We start from the raw sequence: 18,898 nt of genomic DNA, 5'->3' as shown, positions 1-18,898 counted from the left end.
GAACTACAACTCCTTTACATTCCCCAGTAGGAGTCACAGTGCTCTGACTGGATGCAGGGTGAACTACAACTTCCACCATGTGGAGTCAATCCCCCAAACTCCTCCAGCAAGTTTAGCTGCTGCTGAGTTCTGCTGTGTTTGTTATGCAGACAGATTTGAAAGGGAAGGGCAGTAGGCAGGGGCATGCAAATTTCACACCAATGGATAACCCTGGGATGCCTGCCTGTGGTGGCACAATCTAGGATGAAATGGTCCCCAAATGAAAGCATTCCTTGGGTGGTGGGCCGTAGTGTTTGGGGAGGACATTGGCAGGGGTTGAGGCTACATGTTCATGACACTTGCTGTAACTGAAATGTCAGTGGAAAAGAGTGACTTGGTGGCTCTTTAGCACTAGGAACTGTAGCCTGTTCGTGGAGGCCGGAGGCTGTCTGTGTGAACAGACACCCGTGCCACATACATACATACATACGGGGTTTCACTTTTATTATGGATATAGCTATAGATGGATATAGATGGATATAGATGGATATAGATATAGAAAGATATGGATAGATATTATTTATTTTATTTTTTGCCAGTTGCTTGAGAGTTCCTGTTGTTTGAGTTCTGGTGAACTGAGTGTTCACTGTACATACATTTCTAGAGTTACACTATTAAAGCAAATGTGTACCACAATCCATGAAATTATTACATATAATTACCACTACTATTAATAATTTCAATTCTAAAAGTATTGTTTTAAAGTTTTTGAAAGCTTATACTATGTAACACGATTTTTGTTCCTAGATTATAAATGTCATTTCCTAAATGGTTATAAAAACATGGAAAATGTTTAATTAAACTGCAAAAACTTTGCTTTTGTGGGACATCCTACAACATGTTTTGCTTTAGTTATTTGATGAATATCTCGAGTCTCAACTACAGTAGAGTCTCGCTTATCCAAGCTAAACGGGCCGGCAGAAGCTTGGATTAGCAAAGATCTTGGATAATAAGGAGGGATTAAGGAAAAGCCTATTAAACATCAAATTAGGTTATGATTTTACAAATTAAGCACCAAAACTTCATGTTTTTTAACAAATTTGACAGAAAAAGTAGTTCACTACGCAGTAATGTTATGTTGTAATTACTGTATTTATGAATTTAGCACCAAAATATCACAATATATTGAAAACATTGACTACAAAAATGGCTTGCATTATCCAGAGGCTTGGATAAGCGAGGCTTGGATAAGTGAGACTCTACTGTAATTCAACATAGTTTGTGACAGCGATAAAAATGAAGTTTGGGAGCAGACCAACTGCTTTCAAAATAAATATGGCACAATTAAACAGGCATAACATTTTCAAACCAGGAATAGAGAATTTTTCAAATTTTGTTACATGGTGTTATTAACATTCAACACAGAAAGCTTTGGGAAAAATTAATAAAGACCTAAAGGCAGAATTCTGGCCTTTTCCAATTTAGTCATACAGCTTTCCATAGAAGTACAATTTTAATGGAAAAATACAATATGATTTTGCCAGGGTTGTAGGTCCTGACAATAACACATCTAAGCACAGTGTGATTCTGGCTCAACTATTCCATTAAAAACTACAGGTCTATAATATGGGTGCCTGTTTGAATCAAATTCTGTGCCATTTTATAGACTGTCATTTAGCTTTTGGGAGTCTCAGGGGACAGTTAAAAGCACCATTAAGTGACAATATTATGTTGCCATACAATATGCTGCCATATTGCTGATTCTTTTGTTACACAAATAAATCTTTGATAACATTTTGTTACCTTTTATACAATGGTCTTAGGATGATATTACATTTAAAAGTTTTGTTAAATGTATTCCATATATCAAATGCAGAATTTAAGTACATTACATATTTTAAAAGGTGTATAATTAATGGGATATTAAGTTTTAAAGTGCAATCTTTCTAATATGTATGATTAGCTATTTCTATCACTGACTGCTACTTCAGCAAAGACGACAATGTTCCTATATCTTTAATTTATATATTATTAGGATGGGCTGAGAAAATCACTGCTTTAAGCCACAATTTAAATCACAAAGCAATTAATTTATCATTTATTTAAATCATTTCATTCTATTAAAATCACTTATTTAAATCTAACCTATTGGTTCATATATTCCCTTAACAAGCAATTAACAATTTTATTTCTGCAACAAAACATGCTGCTGCTCAGTCGCATAGTCGTTTCCGACTCTTCGTGGCCTCATGGACCAGTTGGTACTGATCCATGTAGTTTTCATGGCAAGAATACTGGGGTGGGTTGCCATTACCTTCCCCAGGGATCGTACTTAGCCTGACCTCTCTGCCATGACCTTTCCATCTTGGGTGGCCCTGCACGGTATAACTCATGGCATTATTGAGGCGCTCAAGCCCCAGCACCACATCAAGGTAACAATCCTTTGAAACAAAACATTTATTTGCATTTAAAACTAGGCCTTCACATCACAAGTATTAATAAAGCAAACCCATATTAATACTACAGCAGGGATGGATAATCTCTGGACTCAATCAGATGGGCATATCTCTTTTCTACGGCACCATTAAACTTCAACTTGTGTATTTTAATTAAGTAACATTTTGTTTATATCTGTTTTAATTTTTGTAAGTCACCACAGCTTACTTAATCAAACACTGAATTCACCTTTGGAATGAAGGGGAATCCACTCTTATGACTGTAGGCTGTTAGGAATTGTGGGAGTTGAAGTCCAAAACATTTGGAGGGCTGAAGTTTCTCCATGCCTAAGTTAGAAAATACATTGTTCCATTCATACGAGAGGGAGTTAATCAAAACACACACATGTCTAGTAGAAGTTATGGCAATCAGAAAAAGATATCCTTTCTGGTGACCATCTTGAAAGAAAATATTTTTAAGTGGTTGATATGATAGCTTTTAACAACTTATGGTGGTACTGGTTTAACTAAAAAGACTATCTGCAGAAATCTGCTTGTGTGAAGGTGATCAAATCCAGCTTAGAGACCTTATTACGTGGTTAGGCGACATGTCTTCCTTTATTTACATATTTATCTAATAATAATAAAACATATTTATCTAATATGTTTTATTTCATGATTGTAAAAAAACTTCTAGTCCCTTTTTTGGGAGATGGGGTGGGGTATACATAAAGCTATTATTATTATCATCATCATCATCATCATCGGTTTACAACAGTGGTTCTCAACCTGTGAGTCCCCAGATGCTTTGGCCTTCAACTTCTATAAATCCTAACAGCTGGTAAACTAGCTGGGATTTATGAGAGTTTTAGGCCACAACACCTGGGCACTCACAGGTTGAGAACCACTGGTTTAGAACATCTTGTAAGGAGCTCACATACAGTCTGGTAAAATCTCACTCTTTTATCTTGTACCAGAGTGAGAAATCTTAAATACAAGGGTTGAATGAAAAGTAATGCCTCTACCTTCGTTACTTGGGTTTGGATGAAAGTATTTTAATAAATCAAATTCAGAAATAATCCTTAGAATATGCTCTTTAACTACCACTATTCACTTTTTCACATAATCACCAGACAATTGGATACATTTCTGCCAACAAGTTTTCTGAAGCCATTACAGGAGAAGTCGACACTCTGTTTCCGCAACCAGCGTCTCACAGTACCCATCGTGCACAGATCTTCCGATAGCCAAGCAAAGCAATAATGTGACCCACACATTCTTGTGAAATGCCGATTGTGCTTGAAATTTCTTTCTGAGTGATATGGCGATCGTCCTGAATCAATCTGTCAACCTTTTGCTTGTGAAACTTGGTGGTTGCTGTCACAGGACGTCCAACTCTTTGTTTGTCATGCAAGTCAGATGTTCCCACCACAACATCTTTAAACTTACTCGCCCAATGACGCACAGTACTCACATCAACACAATCACCATAAAGAGTTTGCATTCTCTGATGAATCTCCTTTGGGGTGACACCTTCTGCTGTCAAAAATTCAATGACTGCACGTTGCTTAAGTCACGTTGACCGACCGCCTGTGCAGGGTTCCATACTTCGTACTTTAACAACACAACCGTTCAATGCTAAGGCTTCCCGCCAAATGGAACTGTAGAGGAGAGTCTACTGAACAAGCCAGTTCCTGCCGCATACCAGTACTGCCATTTGTTGAGGAGTTACGAAGGTGGAGGCATTACTTTTCATTCAACCCTAGTATATAGACATAGATATTCTTGGTGGACCTTCTTTAAGTAGGAAGACTGCTGTTAGCAATTCCTTTTGCTGGTAATTTATAGATGTAGTGGAAGGGAGATGGTTTCCCCAGAGGCTTTGAAATCTAGCACAATGTACTCATTATTACCCGTGTACTTTCCACTCACTCCTAGTATCCTTATGTTTAAAAAGCACAAATCACATCAAAGTCAAGCCAGCATATTCCTGGAAAGGCAAAACATCAGCTACAACTTGCCTTCACCTCTTCAATAGGTTGCCTAATCTGCTATAGAAAATTAGTCTGGTTTACAGGCCAGAGTCTATACTTGAACCTATAGAATTGCTTCCTCATCTGGTAGATTTTATGACTAAAATTAGAAGGGATTGGAAACATCCAATAAATCAAAAGTAAAAAAAGAGAGATTGAGTCCCAGGATGTATACAAGAAGATTTTAGTTCTCAAAATAGCCCAACACTTTTCTACCAAAAAAAAATTGCTTTGCTTTCTCAAGGCTGTTGAAAGAAAAGGAAGGGGAACAATACATATGTAATAACAAAGACCAGGCATTTGGCAAGGATTCAGAGTGAAGAGACAGGTCTTTCATAAAAGGACCCCAGAATGACTTATTCGGGTCAGAGCATCATCAAAAACCTTGCCTCTTTTCAACACTTGCAGGAATGTTTCATATCATTAAAAACAGGCAGTTCTCTATCTTAGCGTTTTTCCAGCCCAAGTCAGTTGACAAGAAGGAATCTAACACACCTTCTCCTATGCCACCAGGAGCTTTTCCATCCAAAGAAGTCTGTTTTGTAACTCATCCATTAAATCACTGGCAGGATTTCTTGAAGGGAGGAACATGATTGGAACCAAGTCGTTTTTCTGCAGTGACAAGACCTTGCACATCAAATCTTCTGTCTCTTCTTGAAACCTGTTTCAGGCCATGAATTGGCATTTTGGGCCAGCATTTCTGAAGGCTTTTTCTCTTCTGAGAATGCCTGCCAGTCCTTGGGTTCAAATAGCTTTGGTGGAGCACACTGGCACTTAGGAGAAGACTAAGTTACAAGACATGGAGGATGTCATCTTCCTGATAACATGAGGCAGCCGATGTGGCACTACAGCCTGGTTAGCTTCAGGAGAAATCCTCAAATAGGCAGTTCCTGAGAAAACACACTGGTCTTCCCAAGAAAAATCAAAAGTGAAGAAAGGAAGAAAAAATAGCCTTTCTAGGAAGGGAACTCTAATCCTGAATCTTGAAAGAAAAACACAATTTCACTATTCTCATTTGCTTTTCTCTGAATGAAATATATAAACACAACATTGTCTGCAAAGAAGAGCTATGCTTGTATCTGTCTCATGACTTACACATGCATCTGAAGTGCTAATGAAATAAAAATGTAATTATAATACTTAGCAGCATTCAGCAACAAATTAGCTATATTTTTCATTCACATCATTTTATGCTTTTTTTGTATCACAGAAAGGCATCAAAGCAGCCGTCACTAGCAGCTATCTGCCCTTATTGATAACTTAAGAGCCCTTGGCTCTGCCTTATGAAGTTAAATTTCCCAAAGCAATCAATTAGATCTTGGTAATATTCTCATTGGTGGGTTGCTGCTCAAGGATACCAAGTAAGCTTTCACTTCATTCTTTTTATATTTTATTTCATTCAAGATGATAAAAGGTTTTGTTATTTCTTGAGAAAGTCTTTCAGATTATAACAAAATTTCTTCTTTAAAAGAATCTGATAAAACCTCTTAAATCTCTAATTCTAAATCAAATCTGAAAAATAATTTAATGCTGATAAGAATGATCCTTTGAAGCCAAATACTGAACATTACATGCATTCAAAAACAAATATTTTGGGTTCCTTTCTATTCCCATTTTTTAAATTAAATTAAAAATATATATGCAAGGAACTATTCTGAGAAACCATTTTGAACAATATTTATACTGCATTTTCCACAAATACATAAAGAGACCATACCCAAAAAAAAGGAGGATTTGGGGTTCACTGTTAACAATATGATAAAAACACTCAATTCTTCTCTCCTTTTCATCTATTCAATGAATTGATTACAGGCACAATCAGTATCTGATATTGCTAAAGGACTTGATGAAGGTGATTAAAATAAATCTTAGTCTACAAAAGTCAGAAGCACCCCTACCTGGTCAAGAGGCAAATTCAGGAAATGTACTTCTTTTATACGCTTGCAATTCCCTCGAACACCAACATCCACAATCTGGGTATACTCCTAGATTCAGCCTTGAACCATAACACTCAGTTTTGGGAGCAGCCAGGAACATTTTTAGTAGCTAAGAACTGGATTAGCTTAGCCTCAGAGGAGGGGAAAGGCAAAATCTCTCTGAACAAATCTTGTCAAGAAAACACCATGATGACACAAGTTGGAAACCAGTTTCCAACAAAATAATAGCATGGCAAATACATGAGCTCTTGGATATGTTGGATCTAACTAGGTTGATGATGATGATGATGTTGCTGATGTTGTTACTGACTTCATGCTGGTTCCAATTATAGTATCCTTAAAACTAAACTATCACAGAACTTTCTTGGCAATATTTATTCCAATTGGTTTACCTTTTCCTTCCTCTGAGGTGGTGAAAGTGTGACTTGTCAAAATCACCCAGTTAGGATTCCATGACAAAGCGGAAATTTAAGTCCTGGTCTACTGAGCTGTAGCCTGGCACTCAAACCACAATATCATATTGGCACTCCAGCTATATTAGTACTCATATAAAGTTCATTATACAGTAGAACCTCGGTAGTCCAAGTTAAACAGGCGGACCTCAGCTCGGTCAACCCGGATCACTCGGATTACCAGGTTTCCTCTCCTTGTGGCTGCCGCTTGGACCCAGGGAAGCGGGAAGCGTGCCGCTTCCCTGGGACCAAGTGGCCACCAAAGGGAGAGGCTTCCTCTTAGTTCGGCAGGTGCTTGGACCCAGGGAAGCGGCACGCTTGCCGCTTCCCTGGATCCAAGCAGCCGCCAAAGGGAGAGGAAGCCTCTTCGTTCAGCAGGCACTTGGACCCAGGGAAGAGCGAAGCGTGGGCCCCTGGTGCTGGCGCAGTGTGTTAAAGCACTGAGCTGCTGAACTTGCAGACCAAAAGGTCCCAGGCTCAAATCCCGGGAGCAGAATGAGCGCCTGCTGTTAGCCCCAGATCCTGCTGACCTAGCAGTTCGAAAACATGCAAATGTGAGTAGATAAATAGGTGCCACTCCGTCAGGAAGGTAACGGCGCTCCATGCAGTCATGCCGGCCACATGACCTTGGAGGTGTCTACTGACAACGCCGGCTCTTCGGCTTAGAAATGGAGATGAGCACCAGCCCCCAGAGTCGGTCACGACTGGACTTAACGTCAGGGGAAAGCCTTTACCTTTGCCTGAGCTGTTCAGAGAGGTTAGAGGTTTAACTCAGATACTCTACCCTCTGAACCCATTATCAGAACCTTCAATAGCTGACTGTGATGATTTTAAAAACCATTTTGCAGATAACATATCTCACATAAGAACCGACATAGATGATGTCATTGGAGCAGAGGCCAACAATGAGGTGTCTGGCAACTCTGTGAGTCGGATTACACTGGATCAGTTTCAATTGGTGAATACTGTTGATGTGGACAGATAATAATAATAATCAATTTATACCCCGCCACCATCTCCCCAACGGGGACTCGGGGCGGTGGACAGATTGCTGAAGCAAGTAAGAAAGACAACCTACTTTCTTGATTTCTGTCCCTCTTGACTGGTTGTCCAGGGAGGGGATGCAATTCAATCTCAAATACAGCAAATTATTAATGCATCTCTCAGGGAGGGAAATTTTCCGTCCTGTTTAAAAGAAGTAATAGACCACTGCTAAAAAAAAAGCCCTCCCTGGATCCCCTGGACCTTAATAATGACAGGCCAGTCTCTAACCTTCCTTTTTTGGGCAAAGTGGTTGAGAAGGCAGTTTTCCTCCAACTTCAAGCAGTCTTGGATGACATACATTTCTTTCCTATTTCAAACAGGCTTCAGAGCAGGATGTGGAGTTGAAACTGCTATGGTCACCTTAGTGGATAATCTCCATCTCAACACTGAAAAGGGATGTGGACCTCTGTTGGTGCTTCTAGACTTCTCGGTGCTTTCAATACCATTGACCATGAAATCCTTCTAACGTCTGGGGGGGTTGAGAATTGGGGGCACTGTGCTGTGGTGGTTCCGGTCATACCTCTCAGGCAGGTTCCAGATAGTGGTGCTTGCGAGCCGTTATGTGGCATTCCACAAGGTGACACTCTATCCCCAATGCTTTTTAATATTTACATGAAACTACTGGGAGAGATCATCCGTAGGCATGGGGCGGGGGTGTTTTCCGTATGATTATGACACCCTAATGTTTTCGTGACTTCAAAAAGAGCGTCAGCTAAGGATAATGTGTCTCCTCTGAATGAATGCATGGAGTAAGTAATAGCTTGGATGGGGAAAAACAAACTGAAACTGAATCCAGACAATAGGTGTTTGCCAGCAAGGGTTCTAATCTGCGGATGGAGGCATGGCACGGGGTATTATCAGTATCAAGTTACGAACAAAATAGGTTCTTTAGGTTTGTTCTTAGGTTGAATTTGTTTGTAAGTTGGAAGAGGTACATTTTTTAAGTGTTAACTCCAGGTATATATATGGATAGTATAGGGAAGGGTTAACATCCCTGTGGTGTTAGTTTTGCTGTCTGCCCCTGTTCAGAAGAATTCACCTCACTTTCTGTCCCTGTGATAATTGAATATTGAAAAAAAAATTGACTTCTTGTGGAAACAAGGATTGGTGGAGACACCTTCCCCCCCCCCCCCCCCCATGATAACTCTTTCAGGAGTGAATTTCCCTTCCTAGGGATAGATTTCTCTCACTTCCTGTTGTCTCACCCCCCATTTTTAAGTATGAGTCATTTGTAAGTCGGATGTTTGGAACTCTGGGACTGCCTGTACATGTATGTTGTTCCTGCTGAATTACCTAGAGCATCATTTGGGGCATACCATTTAATAAATAATATCTCCATGTAGGTCAACTTGAGGTTCTCACAGAGAGGATGCTGGTTTTATGTTTTCTTCATAGAGCCATACAAATATACTTCTATTAATGTATTAATGTTGTCTCCATATTCCCTCATCATCTTCCAAAAGTAAAAGAAATAGGTTTCTATTTTGAGTCTCTGGATAGTTTTCTTGGTCCAATGAATCACATCATTTCAATCCAATTCATATACATTCATAGATGTGTGTTGAATAAAAAAAAATTTACATTTCCAGATTTCACAAAATGTTTTGGTAACTTTTGTACAAAGCAGTCTTTCCATTCCATGAAAATCAGATTCTTACCATTTAGAACAAGTGTTTGTTTTTCCTCTTTCAGTAATCCGATCATTTATTTGGGTGGATAAGAAATAAGAAGCAGAAAGTCCAGAAACAATGGGTTGTACAGGTGGATCCCTTTGCTCATTTAAGTTATGACATCCAGTTTTCACTGAGCTTACCAACATATTGCATTCCGCTGCACAACATCTAATTCTGTTAGAAAAGGTAAGAGGCAGCTTTAATTATATCAAACATCTCCTTTATGTGTTCATATAAAACCAATGAGAAAGTTTATGTTATTAAACAATATTTGAAATGAAAACAGCCCTTAAAGCTAAGAAAGCCACCCCCTGAGCATTAGCTTTAAGAACAGATGTTGAACAGGTAAATTGAACAGCTAAATTGTATTAAACAATACAACTTTTAAGTACTGAATTGTAATGCCAGCCATACAGTGTGTTTTAGATATCCTGGTGGCATACAATCAGGAAATTATTATACCTTGTAACTATGAACTCAGGTGCAAGAAGGTCATTTTGATTTTCTTCCTATCAGTTAGAAAATAATTTGAAATTTCAATGTGCATTAAAAAAATCGTTTGGCTTTTTAGGTCACTTTAGAAAGAAAGAGATGGAGGCGTCATCCCAAACATTTTAGTTTTAATGCCTATCTTTCTAGCCTAAATCACGTTTGTACTTTTGACTAAGACAAAAAGTTGACAATTATGAATATGTAGGCACTATCATTTTTGAAAATTAATATTGTTAACCGCCTTCAAGTGGACTCTAGTTTACAGTGATCCTATGAATGACAAACCTTCAAATCACCCTATCCTCAACACCCCTGCTTAGGTTCTACAGACTCAGGGCTGTGATTCCCTTGTTTAAGTGTACCTAGCCATAACACCGTCTTCCTCTTTTCCTACTGCCTTCTAGCTTAACAATCATATAATTTCTTTTCTAGTGAGTCATATCTTCTTACAATATGTACAAAGTATGAACGTCTCAGTTTAGTCATCTTGGCTTCAAGGGTGAGTTCAGGCTTGGTTTGCTTGAGAACCCATTATATTTTTAGCAATCCAGAGTATCTGTAGAACTATTCTCCAGCATTCCATGTCAAATGTGCTGATCTTCTTCCTAGCAGCTTTCTTCACCGTCCAGCTTTTACAACCATATATAGAAACTGAAAATACAATAGCATACACTGTCGACCTGATTCCAATTTCATCATTAGCAATTGCACTGCTCATAGTTGCCTCTGCTGTAGGGCATCCTGGTTAATAGTGAAACCCCTTTGATTCATCTTTCAGAAGAACATGGATTTATGGACTCTAAAAAGTTTTCCTATCTTCAAAAAATGAAAAAAATACTAAACTACATTAGTATTTTAATATTAAAATACATAAATACATTAGTCAAATCAGACTCTACTCTGGTACACTACCTCTTGGTCCTAAGATATGTTGTTTAAGTTACCTATTCCTAAAAATGGATCATGTCAACCTTGCCCTGACTAATGATTCCTACCCCTTGATCGAAGGATTGCTTATTTTAACTGAATTTTCTTTGTCTTGTTTTAACAATGTGTTTAATTTGCTGTGTTAATTTATTGTATGTTGTTTCGCCCTAATGTTCGAAACCTCCCTGAGTCCCTTCGGGGAGATAGAGCGGTATATAAATAAAATTTTATTATATTATTATTAAACTTATTTCACATTTTTCCTGTATCCACTGAAAGCAGATTATAGTCACGATTTTCTGACTACTGCATAGATAAGGATAAAGGTTTTCTCCTGATATTAAATCTAGTCGTGTCTGACTCTGGGGGTTGGTGCTCATATCCATTTCTATTAGCTGAAGAGCCAGTGTTGTTCATAGACACCTCCGAGGTCATGTGGCCGGTATTGACTGAGTGAAGCGCCATTACTTTCCCGCTGGAGCAGTACCTATTGATCTACTATCACATGTTTTCGAATTGCTAGGTTGGAAGAAGCTGGGGCTAATAGAGGGAGTTGAACCGCCAACCTTTCGGTCAGCAAGTTCAGCAGCTCAGCCGTTTAACCTTCTACACCACCAGGATTGCTGCATAATGAAAGTCTAATAGTCAAAATAATCCCTAGAGGGCTATATGTTCAATACTGTTACCAGGTAGATAGAAATATACTCTTCAAGGCAATCTTTTTTCTTATACATTTATTTTGTCTCTTTGGTGGCATTCTTTCCAAACTCAGAATTGTTTACATGTAATGCTTTCAAATAAGATGTCACTCATCATGCACTTGTGCATTTGATTTTGCTTTCATCAATGTAATACGATACATAATGTAATTCTTTACATAAATGTAATACTTGCCATTTATCCCTGTTGAAGTTCATTTTGTTATATTTGGCACAGTTCTCCAATCTGTTAAATTCATCTTGAATCCTGATTTTGCCTTCTATGTGCTAGCTACTCTTTTCACTCCGGAGTCATCTTCAGATCTTGTAAGCATGTTATCTATTTCTTTATCCAAGTTAGACTTGGATCCACAACAGACTCTTTAGCATCCTGTATGTTACTTTTCTCCAGGATGATAAAGAACCATTTGAGAGCACTCTATGGATTCGATCCATCGACCATCCATACAACATCATCATCTACCTCACATTTTATCAGCTTGCTTGCAAGAATATCATGAGGGACCTTGTCAAAAATGGTATGGAAATCAAGGTACACCCACAGCATTCCTCCAATCTACCAAGTTTGAAACTCTATCCAAAAAAAAAAAAAATTGGTTAGAATCACATGACTCACTTTTAAGAATCCCATGCTCATTCTTAGTAACCATAGCATTGCTTTCTAAGTGCTCAGAGACATTTAATGATCTGTTCTATTTACTAATTTAATAAATAAACATGTGATTTTTATCATTTTAAAGAAATGCTAACATGGCTCCCAGTCAGATTAAGCAATAGTTATTAATTAACAACAATTAATAGTTTAGCTTAGGAACAGTAATTGTGAACTGTAACTTATGTTTCCAGTATAAGAGAAATTTTAATGAAAATTGGTATCTTACATGCCTCTACCCATACTCATCAATGCAATAACATTTACTTATCTCTATATACATACATTGGATCTTAATTTCTGCAAACCTCAAAAAATATTTTAATGGAATGCATATGAACTTTAATCCTACACAGTAAGAATGCAGAAATATAACCAATGTGAAAAAGACATGAAAGATTTATAATAGATGCTGCTGGCAACAATGAGTTTGCATCCTGACAACCCAGTCACATAATTAGGATTAAATAGCAGCAACCCATGGAAAATGCCATATTTCATTATGTACATTAGACTAATGTATCCACACTCACATTAACACATCTCCAGTATCAGTTCTGAAAGGAATTTTAGATTTAAAATCATTTTTCTAAGGCATACAATTAATACAACTAGAACACAAATCTACAGTAGAGTAAAATTATGCTCAACTATTTGTTTTATTCAAATGTGTCTTCAGAAATCAAAAGATTAAATTATCCAACATATGTATACGTCATATGAAAATGTAACTGTAAAAATGACCAGAAAACAAATAATTATGCCACTAGCAAGTAAAACCTCAGTGTTATGTTTAAACAGTATATAATTCTAAAGCTACCATCCAAAAGACATATAATACTGTAATAAGAACTGCCGTATCCTAATCTTCACACGGTAATAATTTCAAACTGATATTATTATTCTCATTTCCTTGAATAATATCCATACTCCAGGGTCATTTTCCTTCTCATATTCAATATTGTGCATGCTTGTATCAAGATTCCTTTCTTCATATCCTGTCACAATATCAATCACTGCCTCCTGTCCACTCAATCCACTTTTGATTTATCAGCCACCGTTTTTCTGGACTCCATAACTCGACCCAAACCATTTTAACAAGACATTGACAAATAGCACTCAGTATCACATCAACCTGTTCCACTTAGTAAACTAAGAAACACTAACTGTGACATCTCTGCATAAGTATTCTATTCCATTCCCCAGACTGATGTATATTAATGAGTAGATGGCATTTGAAATGCTTCTCCTACATCAGCATCTAATATGATCAAATTAGGAAATGGGATGATTTATTAAATTTTGTAGGGCTGAAATATTTCTTTATATCACTATATCTGTGGTTTCTGAAAGTGAGCTGTTACTTTCAATTTTTCTGCCAAGGATGTGCCCGCATTTCACAGACAAATTATTGTCTTTAAAAAGATTGCAAGAAGGCGAAATGTTATTACGCAAATGCTCAGTAAAACAAACTAAATCAGTTTTAAAATTCCTAATTTAATGTAAATCTTGGCTGTTTTGTTGAAATTCAGTTTGTGATCTTATTAAGTCTTATTTGCATCATACCCTTTTGCTGAAGGACAATTTTAAACCTTCAGCATTACCAGGGAGCCTCAATTTTTGATGTGAGATGTATTTAAAATACATAATTTTAATATGAACATATTTATCTTTTGGATTAAAAAATCAAATTGCTGATGGTTAAAATATAAAAAGTAATACAAGAAGAAAAACTTCCATTTTTAATAGAGCTCACAGTCCAATAATTTACATTTTCAACACTTTAAACAATTAAACATGCAATTTATAATCAGTTTCTCAACAAAACAATGTAAAAGCTAAGATGCAGCTCTCATTAAAATCGTACTATCCTGTAAACATTATGAATTCTACTCCAAGCCCAACACAAGAAACAATAATTCAAAAGATGTAACATCTATTATATGACCTTGGATTCTTTTCCTCTATTTTCTCTTTTCTGATATTATAGGATTCTCTCAGAAGAAAGGAAAACATTTTGAAAGTTTTAAAAGGTCTGAAACAAATTTTAACTGGAAACTGGTTTATTATTATTATTATTATTATTATTATTATTATTATTATTATTATTATGTTTATTATGTTTATTTATATCCCGCCTTCTCTCTCCATACAAAGACTCAAAGCGGCTTTTAGTATACATGTGTATATAAATATATAGTATATATTTTATTTTTATTCTTCCAAAAAGATTTCCAAATAATATGAAAAACATATTTGCATGTATTGGCCTTCTTGGTTTAACCATGGTTTCTCCTAAAAAATATTCCACTTTGAGTAAAATATAGCGGCCCTACTAACTGGGAGGGATGAAGGGCTGGCTGTACAGTAAAAAAAAAAGTAGCATTTCCAAGTTCTGGTGCTGCCACCAGTAAAATGATAAAAAGGCATAATTTGTATATGACATTTCTATTTTCAAATAAAACATGACACTTAAAAATATACTGTGCCTTTTTTAAAGTTTCTGACTCAAATTATTCACTGCAATAGTTATATTACAGGAGAGATACAGATACCGTTTATAAACTCTAAGCACCATAGTTTACAAACAAATGAAACAAAAGAATGTTCATTACAAATTAATCAGGGAAAAAGTCATTGAAAACCAAGAGAGTATGAGGTAGCTTTTAGCAAACAGGATATGTCTGAAAAACATAAATCATTCTTCTAAATAGATCCCCAAAGGTCTAAATCCCAGCTATTACTATATAACAGACAGAACACATGCCAAAGGGTAGGTGCCAACACAGTGAGGAACTATTATGATATTGCCATTAGATTAAAGTTTGCAGACCGCAGCATAACCAACACAGTCTTCTTCAAAGAATCTGGTAATCTAATGTGTCTCTATAGTGTATCAGATAACCTGATGCTAAAAGTTCTATTATTGTACGTTAATAATAAAATTCTGATAATGAATAGGCAATCAGTTCTTTAAGTACAAGTGCAGTAGGCACAGTGTCAGGTGTCCCACTAGGCTGCAACTTCTGAATTTGCCACAACACAATAATACAAAAATGAGGTTACCAGTACATAAGGCAATGCAGCCAAGTTAAACTGATCAAGGAAAAGATTTCCCTGAAAAATCAAATTTGGGAGAATTCCTCACCACAAATGTTACCTGAGCTTTAATAATTGCGATGGATCCCAGAGCACCGTCAAACTGCATAGCTGCTCCTTCAGAAGGAACAAAACATTTCCATATAGATAAATCCCCCACAACCAGAAACAAAGAGAATCTGATAATTAAGATTCAGAATCTAACAGAAACTAAAAGAAAAACTATGATTTCTACAGAACACCTGGAAATTTCTGCAATCCACAAACTACTAATAATTTTTCAGTTGCTATAGATGATTTCATAAATTTTAACCAACACACATGGTGTCAAAAACTCTTCATTCATACTCATAGGAAACTTGCAGCTCAGTATCCTTGTTTATACCACACAGAGATCTGAATACCGTACTCATTTTTCATGAGAATAGATCATGAGTACTAATGAATACTACTTTCATCTTAAAACTGCTGCATCTGCTTCGAATATTAATGCAAATACTCAGAGAAAGAAAAGCATTTCTTGTGATTTTGACAATACAGTATATGGCAAACTATAGCAACAGACTCAGAGATCAGCGGAATGACAGACAGAATCATAGAATCGTAGAGTTGGAAGAGACCTCACGGGCCATCCAGTCCAAACCCTGCAAGAAGAAGGAAAATCTCATTCAAAGCACCCCCGCCAGATGGCCATCTAGCCTCTGCTTAAAAGCCTCCAAAGAAGGAGCCAGAGTTGTTTTTCCTAATACTGATAAATGTTATAATAAAGGTATTGAGAAGAGGAAGGGAGACCACCTAAAACCGTCTTTAAATGTAGAGTGCTTTGGATCAATAGGCGGATGGGAGATATTTGCAGACAAGCTCTAGAGACTACTTTTTTCCAAATCATCATGATTTTTTTCTGGAATAGATATGTTCTAGATTTCTAAGAATATGGCTTACCTAGTAAAAAGATGGACAAATCTCCTTTTAAAAATATTTTATTATAATCCTATCATGATGTCCCTGGAAAAAAACAAATACAATTGGGATGGAGACTTAAAGATATATATTTGGAAGGCAGAAATACTACAATGATTTAAACAAGACCCGATTCTTCCAGCTGAACCTAAATGAGCTTTTAGAGCCTAGCAAAGCTGATATAAGAGAACAACTGATAAAATAACTGACCAAACTGAAAAAAGAAAGAAAGTGTTGGTGAATTAAATACATAATTTGGAATGAAAACTTAAAATTTTGCTAAAGAGACTCAATAAACGATTAAGTTACGGTGCAACAAATGAAAGCCAAAATATTACACCTTAGGTAAAAGAATCTGGGAAGTAGTTTTCTTACAAATTACAAATGCAACAAAAGCAAGTTTTGAATAAGTCTGTAAAAACCTGGGAATTTATTGTAGCAATTGAAAAGATTAGGGCCAGTATCATACTAGAACTGAAAAAGTAGGCAGGAAGTATGCATCCCATCTGAAATCTTATGGCTGCCTCCTACAGAATTCCGAGGCTTGTAGTTTAGGGAAGACGCCTTTAAGATACTCAGCCAGAGAGGTCTTGGGTCTCACTAAATTGCAAGCCCCAGAATTCTGCAGGAATATCTTCTTGAATATCTAGTCTGATTAAGTGTCCTAGTTAATATAAAAGTCTGAGCATTTTATGAAAACATATTTGATACTAATTAACATATTTCCCATCTATGCAAAGTACCTTCTTGTTCTGCTCTTTGATCTTGATCTCTGAGACCGATATGATTTTCCTTGCCCTCTTGATCTGCTACGGCTCCGTTTTCTCTTGGATCCATATGATGAGCTGCTGCTAGATCGATGTCTGTGCCTAAAAATAGATATGACCAAAATACCATTTAGCAGCAGGTTATGATGTAGTTAATTTGTACTGCTATGGAATTAATGCTTTTTAGGTAAATGGTAATATAGAATGTAAAGGAGAACACATGAACACACCCTTACCTATATCAAATGCAGATATGTTCAAAGGTAACTACATAGATCTCTACTCAGTCTTTATAAACCATCCTCCATGGTCTGCTACTTTCATAGGCAAGGAAACTGGAAGATAAGGCCTTGTTAGAAGTAATAGGGCAGTAAAGAATTTCTCTTTTCAATGATGCTTACTTGGTGCCTACCTTGTGGTGTTACTAATTTCTTTTTTCATAAAATAATGTTAGATTTCCATTTGGCCATTGGGTATTTGTTGAAGCAACTGCATCAAAAACCCATCTGAAAGCTCCCCCTCCTGATCTGTCTTGTTTCATTGACTGGACTGCCCTTATACATCCTTACCTTCCTTTTCAAAATACTCCAGTTTTAAGATATCATATGTATTTAAATAAGACATTTGTTAGCTGCCATCCAAGTCACTCTGTCATCAACAACCCTGCTCAGGTCAGGGTCATAGCTTCCTTTCAAGGCATATACATTCCATTTCTTGTTTTACTATATGTAGTTTCCGCTGATTCATGGTTCTCACATTCTATGTTCTTATAATAGTCTCTGCAATTCTGTACGTAGTTAAGTATATGCTGATATTGTACAAGTATTTATAACAAAACTACATGTAACATGTTACATTCGTGGAAAACCTCCCTGGTAAGTGTTCCCACAAAGCTGATCCATCATTTCAAGTCAGTTTTAACACAAATCTACCTCCCCCTCCCCACGAAGCTTAGGCTCTTCAAGAAGTACTTTGTATGAATTGTATAGTGTGGATTTAAATCAAATTCACTTCATAGTATGCATCAACTATACATCAATAGGTTACACTACTGAGGGATGGGCTTCCCAGTATGCAGTGGTGGAGTATTAAACAGATGGATAAATGTGCAATTATTTTCCCATTCAACTACTCCTTATATTTCAAAGCAGATGTGTATAATAATTATTTGGGTCACCACAGATCATGTCAATACACAGGACAATCCCTGTATTCATGGAACCAATATATGTGGTTTTACTTATCCACAATTTAATTTATTCAATAGACCCTCCTGTACACGCTACGCTCCCTTCTCAGTACCTCCATGGTTTGCCCCTTTGAAAACAATAGAGTTCACCATTATTTGTGACTCCATATATCCACATAGACTCTGGAAACATATCCCACCATGAATATCCAGGCCATACTGTAATGGCACTTGTGGAGGAGGACTTCAAACAGGAATATGATGCAGCTGTCTACAAATGCGAATCAGTTAAAAAGTCTATAGCATACACACTGTAACAGCAATTCAAAGATTCATGGAATTCCACTCTAGAAGCAAGCATGTGAAGTGACAAGAAGATCTGTACATCGCTGGGAAGCAAGCATACATTTCTAGGGCCTAGTTAATGAAACAATGCAAAGTTACTGTCATTAGCAAGGTACTGGAATCTTGATATGTGGAAAACAATCCTTGTAAAATGGGGCTTTCTCACTTCCTCCTCGTGACTAACCCATAAAAGAT

The 18,898-nt window shown here is 36.9% G+C and overlaps 1 protein-coding gene across 1 annotated transcript in view; it reads right to left on the bottom strand.

The window, feature by feature from the left end:
• The window catches only part of rsrc1 (arginine and serine rich coiled-coil 1), a 236,644-nt gene that overhangs the window by 207,432 nt on the left and 10,314 nt on the right, over positions 1-18,898 (bottom strand). Inside the window, exon 3 of the mRNA XM_003218172.3 lies at positions 17,146-17,271. Within this exon, the coding sequence (XP_003218220.1) occupies positions 17,146-17,271 (126 nt within the window). The remainder of the gene's footprint in view (positions 1-17,145; positions 17,272-18,898) is intronic.

This window comes from Anolis carolinensis, chromosome 3 (assembly GCF_035594765.1).
Source record: "Anolis carolinensis isolate JA03-04 chromosome 3, rAnoCar3.1.pri, whole genome shotgun sequence".
Lineage (NCBI taxonomy): Eukaryota > Metazoa > Chordata > Lepidosauria > Squamata > Dactyloidae > Anolis > Anolis carolinensis.
Note: the sequence above shows the minus strand (reverse complement) of the source record. Positions and strands in the feature narration are given on the sequence as shown.